The 10392-nt window shown below is 44.6% G+C and overlaps 1 protein-coding gene across 1 annotated transcript in view; it reads right to left on the bottom strand.

Annotated features, from left to right (window-relative positions):
* Positions 1-10392, bottom strand: part of CNKSR3 (CNKSR family member 3) — a 233399-nt gene that overhangs the window by 25971 nt on the left and 197036 nt on the right. Inside the window, exon 9 of the mRNA XM_030196561.1 lies at positions 4414-4560. Within this exon, the coding sequence (XP_030052421.1) occupies positions 4414-4560 (147 nt within the window). The remainder of the gene's footprint in view (positions 1-4413; positions 4561-10392) is intronic.

Here is a 10392-nt window from a genome sequence, read left to right as displayed (position 1 = left end):
GGGGGAGGGTAGGGGGTGATAATTGTTCAGGGGGGGTGGCTGGGTAATTCTGAGAGGTTGCGGTTTAGCATTTCAATATTTTCATTGTATGTTTGATAGATCAATCGTGCTTAGTTGTAATGAGCATATTATGTTTATAATGCTTATAAACTCAATAAAAATTTAACGTAAAAAAAAAAAAGCTACACAGGTGCCTAAATATAGCTGTACCTGCTATAAAACTACCTCCATCCCCCTAATTCTATAAAAGTTGCCAAAATGTGCATGCGCAAATTTGTGCAATTTAATTGAACAAGCTAATTAGCACCAATAGGCTTTTTAACGTCATTATTAGGCACTAATTAGATTTAGTTGGCATTTATACATGTAATTTTTATACATGTAAATTTAGGTGTGGGATCATTGCCTAAAATTTATGCATGATCTGAAAAAGGGGGTGCGGAAACAGGAGGGTCATGGGCATAACGAGGGCATTCCTAAAATTAGCACGCATTATTATAGAATGAGGGGGCGCGTACATCTGCTTCACGTTTCAGTTGGAGCTAAAGTTGGACGCAATTCCTGTGCATAAGAACTATTCTTTAAACCGCGGCTTACAGAATAGTGCTTTTTTGCGATGCCACTATCAAGAATCTAGACCTATGAGCAGAAATAGGTGATTATGAAATGGTGCATCCAAAATGGGCTGGATTTAGTAATGGCGCTGATAAATTTGGCACACAACGGTATTCTATAATTTGCGTTCCAGGACTGCTGCCCTTTATAGACTAGCGCTGGGATCCACGCCCAACGATTTACACCAACTGAAACCTGGTGTAAGTCTTGGCATATCCCCCGTATTGAGTAATACTGCGTGCATCTTTAATGAACGCCCCTAACCCGTTTTGAGTTATGTGTGGATATTTATAAAACAGCGCTTAGCAAGAAGCACGCACAAACCCAAACTGTTACTGATTAACACCAATAATTGACTGTTAGCACCCAACTATTAGCGCTAATTGGCTAGTGTGTGAGCATCTCAGGATAGTGTGCGATTTTGTGCAGGAAAGTTTGTGAGTCATTTATAGGATCTGGTGGGAAGTTAATTGCATACAGCCTACTCATGCATTATTAGGAGTGACACTGGAGAGCGATCTGCACTGATGCACATACTTTTGAAAATATGGGGTAAATTCTATAAATGGTGCCTAAAATATCGTTGCCAAAACCTCACCCCCATGTAAGCAGTATTCTATAAGTCATGCCTAAAGTTCGTTGAGGATTACAGAATACACAGTTAAGCGGAAAGTCATGCGGAAATTTAGGACAGCCATTTGCACCAATGAAAATGTGGTACAAATGCCCGCATTAAGTTTTCGCAGGGAGCACTATTATTCTGTAATTGTGTGTGTAACCTGTCACGCCCCAAAATGCCCATTACCCTCCCATTTCCGTGTCCCCCTTTTTGGAACGCATGTAAATTTTAGGCGCGTTAGTCCCAATTAAATCTAATTAGTGCCAATAATTTCTTGTTAAAAAGCCAATTATTGGAATTAACTTATTCAATTAAACTGCGTATGAAAATCAGGAACGCATCTAAATTTGTGTGCGCAATTTTGGCGACCTTTACAGAATCAGGGAGTATGTGTGTATGCATGTATATTAACAAAAAGAGGAACCAGTGGGACCCTTAGGTTCTGCATAAGCTATGCCCAAAAAACACGGAAAAGGTACTGGAAGTTGTGTTTCTGTCTGAAGTGTCGCTCAATTTCACCACTCTAGTAAAGGAATTTCAAGCTTTCCTGCCATGCTTGCACAGTTCATTCAATCATCATTAAATCAATGAGGTAACAGAGTTCAACAGTGCAGTCCTGTCATCGCTCCACACCCGTTGACAGTAATGAATCAGACATGGCGTGGGATGTGGCAAACAGCTGTGGCATGCAGTAAGTGAAGGATGCCAAATGCCAACTTTTTCCACCATCAGCATTTGCCCTTTTCAATGCTGTATGTCCCCCGGTCTTTCTATCCAGTGCTTTGCTTTTGTCACAGCACACTGTCTAAATATTTCTCGTAAAAGCACACTGAACCCACTGGTTCTCGACAATTTATTTAGCTGTCATTAGCAGAGAGGTTTCTCAGGGTACTTTGGTTACAAAGAATTAGAGAGGCATCTTTGATTATCCGAATCAGGACACAGCTAAGCTGATGCACTCCCAGCAAGTGGGAGAATTAGCCAAGGCAAAATTAAAAACAAAAGAAAGGAAAAATTATTAAGCATACTAGGGATTTTTTTCAGCTGGGCAAAAATGAATTACAACATACTGTTAAAGATCAAAAGAGCCCTTTTAGAAAGGCGCGCTGAAAAATGGCCTGCGGTAGTGTAGACGTGTGTTTTGGGTGCACACGGAATCATTTTTTAGCACACCTATAAAAAAATTCCTTTTTAAAATTTTTGCTGAAAATGGACGTGCGGCAAAATGAAAATTGTTGCGCATCCATTTTGGGTCTGAGACCTTACCGCTAGCTAGTGACCTAACGGTAAAGACTCACAAGGTAATGACCTACGTATGCCAAATGCCACTTGGTGTGCATCCGATACGCATGGCAGAAAATAAAAATTTCAAATATTTGAACGTCTGTATCATGTCACCCCTATTTCTCTTTTCCTCCAAGGTATACATGTTCAGGCTAGCACGTATCCCCTCGTACGGTTTGCAACACAAATCCCATACCATTTTTGTAGCTTTTTTTTGCACCGCTTCCAGTCTTTTTACATCTTTAGCAAGATATGGCCTCCAAAACTGAACACAATACTCCAAGTGGGGCCTCCCCAACGACTTGTAGAGGGGCATCAACACCTCCTTTCTTCTGCTGGTTATACCCCTCTCTATACAGCCTAGCATCCTTCTGGCCACATTGTTTCTTCACCTTCAGATCCTCAGACATCAACACCCCAAGGTCTCTCTCCTGAGTTGAGCTTACTAATCTCTCCCCTCCTATCCGGTATCTCTCTTTTGGGTTTCTGCACCCCATATATTCTGGTTTTTGTGTGTGTGTGTGGGGGGGGGGGGGGGGGGGGGAAGGTGCAAGACTTTACACACATTTCATAAAATTGTTTTTTTTTTTACAGATGGAAAAGTTCTTTTATAAAATTACATAGCTGTATTTGCATATATAAGAACAGGAAGAATTTACATGCAGAAAAGCCTGGATGATATAAGGACCAGTGATGATTGTTTATAGTGTATTATTGCTTCTTTTCCTGGTCTAGGAACTCTTACAATTGCTTAGATGTAGAGACCAGTGATGTAATGATTGTTTATAGATAGATATTGTTTCTTTTTAGTTATATAGCTAATCATTGTGTATATATAGCGTAACCATTGTATATATCTTAATCATTGTAGATTTTAGAACCTCTAATAAAGGTCTCATTTACCTAATACGAATCCAAAAGAATCCACAGTAATTACTGAGTAGTCTGTGCTAGTGATGCAGGCTGTAAAAATCCATAGCGGTACAGCCCTCTACTTCATATTGTAATTTGATTGGAGTCCCTCCCATGATAGAGAATATAATGAGCCAGTTAATGATATACAAAAAAAAAAAATCAGTGGATCTAGCTAATGTTTTCTGAAGGATCTCCTGGAACCCCATTATGGTTCCCTCTTCTGTAAGAACATGTTCTAGTCTTGTGACCCCACCTGTCTCCCGTCTATGAAAAAACTTCAGAATCCATGCCTGGAGGGGATTTTACCAGTGAGCTCAGAGAAGTGTGAGGCATACTTTAAGACATGGGCCTTAGCGAAACAAGATGATAGATATAAAAGTTATCTATAAATATTAAACCGAATTGCAAACGCTAGAGCGCATCTCAGTAGGCGGAAGGGAGGGAGAATTTGTTTTTTATAATGTTCCTCATAAAGCTTAAAAGTTATTCTAAGGTTTCTTAGTGAATTCTTCTTGCACACCTTTCCCTATTGGGAGAATGGAGAAGCAGTGAAAGGAATTATTGGCTGGACTGGAAATACAGATGATAGATTGTCTGTTAGCCAATGTTTTAACTATACGTAGTATGTCACCAAGTTTGTGTACAAGAGATAATCGAAAAAATGTGTTCTTCCACGTACGTATATTTCACCAAAATATTAATAAAAAATAAAGTAAATTAAAAAAACCCTTTTACTTTGAGAACTGAAAGTATGTACAGCCTTTTCCCCAGTGCAGACAGCTGGAAAATAGACCCCTAAAGGACTAGAATCAGAACTGATGGGGACAGGGAGGGAAATAAAAGATGTGATGCCAGGGATGAGGATAAGGTGCCTTCAGAGAAAGTGGTAAAGGCTGAATAAAAGGAAGAAACTGTCGAAGCTCAAAAGCAGTGAATAAGACAGTGGGGAAACTGGAGTAAGAGGAGTAGAGGGGGCATACCTGTACAAGAGGTGGTTTCCAGCGCAGGTTCTTTAAAGGTGCAGGGGTAAAATGAGAAGTTGCTGTGGAACGTTTCTTCAGAAGTAGTGTAACATCACCGGCATTCTCACGTAGTTTGCCTACTAGGTTTTTCAACTGCCATCCAACCTTCAAAGTGAAGAAACAAACAAAAATGAGTTTATCTGCCATTTCTCAGTGTTTAAATGCAACTCTTAGGAAAGAATCGATGGCATGGAAGCCATAAAGGACTATAAACAGAAAGATTATTGCAGTCCATATACTTTAACCAGGGTGCAAAGCACACCTATCAAACATTTCAAATGATGTGGTCAAGGAGCCTGACTCATGAGCAATAAAAGAGCCAAAGTAGCAGAAGGGTCCAGTACATAATGCAGCCTTCAGGCAATACGCTCACAGTACACTGACCAGTCAACAAAATAATCAGTATACCATCTAAAGAATATGCAAATGGAATGGAAAAAGGGACAAGAAGAGTAATGCCTGTGTTCTTTTAAGCAGACTCCTCACTGTCATGAGGAGGACTTGGAAGGAGCACTTATTCCCACTGGAAGAATATCAGAGACAATTGAAAGTAAGGGTGACCAGGAAAGAAGGTCTTGAGAAAAAAAATTCTCAAGGTTCTCCCTTAAAGATCTCTCTGTTCCCAGTCTAACAGAATTACTGCTAAGTGTTTTTCCAGCCAGCTGACTGGTCACCAGGTGTTGCTACAGCTTACTACTTGGCTCAGATATCTTTACCTCTCTCCTCCCTGGCCTCTAAATGAAACACTCCCAGGGAGCCCCAAACTTTATCAATGGAGGCAGAGCTTAGTGGTTAGAGTAAGCAGCTGGGGAGCAGGAGATCTGAATTTCAGTCCTACTTTTATCACAGCCACTTGAGGAAGTTCAAGTGGAGGGAAATTCTTTATAATGGGGTGCATATAAACATTTCCAAAATGCACCTATAAAACAGACTCCCAGAATTTGCTGCATTAGCAAGGAAATGCACACTAGCTCTGAGGCAGGAACATGTACATGCGTATTTTATACAATATCCAGCCGATATTCAGCGCTATTTAACCGGCTATCCGTGAATATTCAGTGGCGGACAGCTGGCTATCTCCCGCTGAATATTTGTCGTCAGCACATATTGGCTAACCATTTATGTCGCACAATATAGCCGGTTAACTGCAAATATTCAGCACATTGCCGGTTAAGTTTGGTGGGTCAAATAGGACGCTATAAACTTGACCGGTCAGCGCTAAATATTGGCTAGGTCAGTTAAGTTTAAACTGGTCATAAGTAATCTAGATATTCAATGCCAGTCACTGGAAACAACCCAGCATTGAATATCTGGGATAACTGCCAACTGCAGGAGATAGCCTGCCTGCCTTCCGCGGTCTGAATATTGGCCCCTAAGTGTATACGTCGCATGTCTGTGCTTGCTGCATCCAAACGCCTTTCCACATGCTATGTAAAGGCTGGAACCAGGTTGCCTACTTTTTATTCGTCTGTGGAATTTTGCATGGGCCATTTTCTGCACGGTTTACCTGCAAAAAATGTTTTATCAAATTACCCCATGCATCCCTTTGTTTCAGGGTCTCTCCTCTCCTTGTCTCATAGACTGTCAGATCCTTGAGAGGGGGAATCAGTGTGCATGGACAATGATCTATACCATACAAAAATGGTGTTAAGAAGTTACTATGTTGGAGGTTGTCTTACCAAGTAGAGGATGGCCAACAGACACTCCAACACAGGAAGTAGTGCTTAAAGGATGCTTTATTCACTGCCTCAGGGGTCACAATGATGCTCCACCAGGTAGCGAATAATTATTACTACCCAAAGAACTCCGTTCGGGGGGAAAAATGTCAGAAGGGGGTTGTGTCACAACATTTAGCACAAGTGGCTACTTGCAGGCTGTTCAGTTGATTAAATAAAGCAGGGCTGGCAGTGCATCTCAACCCTCTCCAGGAGGCACACCTAGCCGTTGGATTTTCAGGATTACCACTGTGAATAGCATGAGAGGGATCTGCATACAATGAGTCTCCAATATATGCAAATTCATTTCATGTACATTCATTGTAGTAATCCTGAAAACCTGACTTCAGTAGGTGTCAGTCCATGATTTCAGAAGAGGGTTGAAAAACATGGTTCTATACCAGGGGTTCAATCTCAACCCAGTTCTCGGGACACACCTAGACTTGCATGATACCCACAATGAATATCCATGAGACAAATCTGCATATAATGCATCTATCTCATGCATATTCATTGTGGGTATCCTGAAAACATGACTGGTTAGGTGTGTTCCGAGGACTGGGTTGAGAAATTCTGTTCTAAAGTATGCTGCTAGCCCTGCCTCAGAGGAAAATGGTGGAACATGAACATTCTTACCCACCAATTATGACGTGACCGGGAGCAAGTTATTTTTTCTGTGCACAAACCTGGACCAGGGACATCATAATAACCACTGTAGGCTAAAGCAAGCATTCAGAGATAATTCTAGAACTGGCACCTCCATTCAGTGCGGCAGGAACCTCTTCTACAATGGAACATTAGAGAATACAAGTGTAACCTGGTATAGGTGTGCCCACACATAGGCACCCGCACATGAAAGCCACAGAGCTGCAACCACATGCAGCAGGCATGCGCGTATGTTACAATATTCAGTAAATTACCTGCTAAAGTGGGAGCTCCCATGTTCTGCCCATGCTCCTCCCATTGCTATGGCTCCATAAGTACATAAGTGTTGCCATACTGGGACAGGCCAAGGCAGAGACCACCCCGCCAAGAAGTACGCGGAAGCAACTGCCTCCTGCAGCCACCAAGCTATAGTCGTGAGACGCAGCATAGCCCTGCCTGGAATGAGACAGAAGCACGAGGAGCAGATCCAAAGAACGGAAGTCATTAGACATCTTCAAAAAAACGGAGGAAGACTCTACTAACATCCAACAGCCTGAGCAACTCAGTGGAAAAATCTTCCCTGCGAAAACGGAGGAGAAAAGAAAAAACTGAAACAACCTGCAAAGACGATAGTGTCCGCCCAGTCACCCCAGACTCCGAAATCCGTAGGCAAGGGACTCTAACCTACAACGACTGGATCTTTGAGACTCAACGAGCCAAAGCCATCAAAAAGACCGTCTGCAGGGAAAGATCATTGTCAGAAGCGAGACACCATGGCTCAAACGGTGTCCTTTGCAATGCCCCCAGCACAAAAGTCCAGGACGGTATCCGATGGTGCAATGGAGGCCTGAGATGAAGTGCGTCTTGTAGAATCTGCCTAAATTCCAAATGTGTTCTCAAGGAAGAGCCCATGACTCAACCCCGGAAACACGCCAATGCCACAAGTAGAACCTGGAACGAGCTGTAGGCTTGCCCTTTCTGCAACTCATCCTGCAGAAAATCAACAGGTGTGCCACAGACACCCGCAAGGGCACCGATCTGCACACCACGCCTGAAAAGTCTGCCACCCACGGGTATACGTTGTAGAAACTGAGCGCTTCCTAGCCCAAAGCCATGTGGTTATTACCACATCAGAATAACCCTTCTTCAATCTCGACCTCTCAAGAGCCAAGCCATAAGACCAAAGTGGGAGGGATCCACTATCAACACTGGTCACTGGTACAGGAGATCCGGCACTATGGGATACCAAAAGGCTCGTCCCCGAGAAGCTGTACCAAATCCGAATACTAAGGACGGCGTGACCAATCTGGAGCCACCAAGATCACCAGCCTCAGTGCTGACTGATCTGGAGAAGGACTCTCTCAATCAAGGGCCACGGGGCGAAAATGAAACGATGCGCAGACACTAGCCAAGGACCTTCTTTCTACAAAGAACTGGGCCAACTTGGTGTTCTTCTAGGGTGCCATCAGATCAATATCCAGCGTACCCCAGTTCTGTGAGAACTGGAAAATGTCTCCAACACCATTCTAGCGAAATGAAATGACAACTGAGAAAAAGAACACGCGAAGATAGCTCCGACCCACAAGGGTCTCGCCGACAAGCCGAGCAAGTGTCCACTCACTATGAGACTACAGATGTACTCTGTGTACCGCCCTGATGGTACATGTAGGCCATCACTATCGTGATGTCTGAGAGAATGCGAACTGCCTGACCTTCCAGGATCTCCTGACAGCCCACAGTGCACACATCACAACTCACAGCACTAGCTGATTGATGGGCCACTCCGCACCCATCACTGACCCTTGTTCCTGGGCAAACTGGTGGAGAAAATGAGCTCCTTGCCCTGTGAGGGTGGCATCAGTGACCGCCACCATCCACTGTGCAGCCGCTAACAGCATCCCTTGCCGGGAATGGTGTGGCAAAGCCACCAGCTCATGCTGCGCCATGTCTGAGGTAGCCGCTGCAGTCGGTGCTAGAAGTCCTGGCACATTGGTGCCCACTTGCGGAGTAGCGAGAACTGCAGCAGGTACATGTGCGTTCTTGCCCATGGCACCACCTCCAGAGTGGCTGCCCTGGATTCCAACACCTGAAACATAATCCCAGGCTTGAGGACTCGGCAATCTAAAAAGACCACATAACTGAGAAAAGAGCTTGATCCTATTGCCAGAAGACGCACCCATGCACCATTTGACACCACATGGTGCAGCGTCTGGGAAGGAACCAAGCGACCCTTCGAAAGGCTGATCACCTTCCCCGTGCTAGCAAGAGTGAGAGAACCCAGTTGGTGACCAGGCGACTCTCCTGTTCCGACTAATGTGAAATAGCCCATCGTTGAGGTAAGGGTGCACTCTGACCCCTTCCCACCACAGAAATGTCACCACTACCACCATAACCATGGAAAACGTGTGAGCAGTCGTAGGTAGTCCAAAGGGCAAGGCGCAAAACTGAAAAATATGCCCCAGGACCACAAAGCAGAGGCCAAATAGGCTCCCTTGAGATCTAGAGCTGTCAGAAACTCTCCCAGTTACATCACAGCCATCACTTACTTCAAGGTGTCTTTGCAGAAAGGCACACTCACAGAAACTCGTTGACCTTCTGGAACTCAAGCACAGAACAGATGGAACCTCTTCCGAGGTCCCACAAGTAAAAGAGGTACTGACCCATGTGTACCTTGGACAGTGGCACTGGTTCCACTGCACCCTCTCGAGGAGGGCCCTAACTGTTTCATCGATCACTTCTCGCTTGGCGACAGTGGCACACTGCTACTCCAAGAAGGAATCTCTGACTGGTGCTGAGAACTCTAACCTGAAACCAGTTCTGATCCTGACCCCCCCTATCTGACAGACGGAGGAGTGGACCGACACCCCATCATTGCAAGGAATGTCCAGGAGCTCCCAGTCAGGCTGCCACCCCTACAGACCTCTTGTCATCGCAAAAGGAAGGCCAAAGGTGGAATGTGGCGCACAGAAGCGGCTCAGAAAACCATCCTGGGCCGTACCGGAAGGCCTCATGCAATCGAGGTCACAATGCTCCCGTCCTAGGGACTGAAATAGCCTATATTAGGAAGGCGCTGGATTTGGAATCCCCAAAGCCTAAAAGATATTTCCCAGGTCCTCCCCGAAGAGAAGCTTCCCCCAAAAGGGGGCTTAGAAAGCCACAGCTTTGACATCCTGTTTGCTGCCAAAAGATGCAGCCACAAAATATCAGCATGAAGTTACCACCAGAGCCATCTGCTTGGCCAAAGCCCGTATAAAACCATATAGAGCATCAGACAAAAGGCCAACCAAATTCCATGCGTGGTGCTACAAGCACCAACATGTCAGGTAACTTCAGGTCCTGCTCCAGCAGCTGCTGCAACCAGCTAAGGCACGCTCTAGCTGTGTTAAGCTCCAAATTGATGCCTGCAATGCCAGAGCGAAAACCTCAGATGCACGCTTCAAAGAAACCTTCAAACGCCAGCCCTGCAAATTCCAAAGCACCACCCTACCTTCCCCCGGCAGAGCGGTCTTCCTGGTGACTGCCGTCACCAGAGCGCCCACTTTAGGGAGAGAAATTCTGCCAGTATAGACAGCGCTCA

Source organism: Microcaecilia unicolor, chromosome 3 (genome assembly GCF_901765095.1).
Source record: "Microcaecilia unicolor chromosome 3, aMicUni1.1, whole genome shotgun sequence".
NCBI classification, from domain to species: domain Eukaryota; kingdom Metazoa; phylum Chordata; class Amphibia; order Gymnophiona; family Siphonopidae; genus Microcaecilia; species Microcaecilia unicolor.
This window is presented reverse-complemented; position numbering and strand designations above follow the sequence as displayed.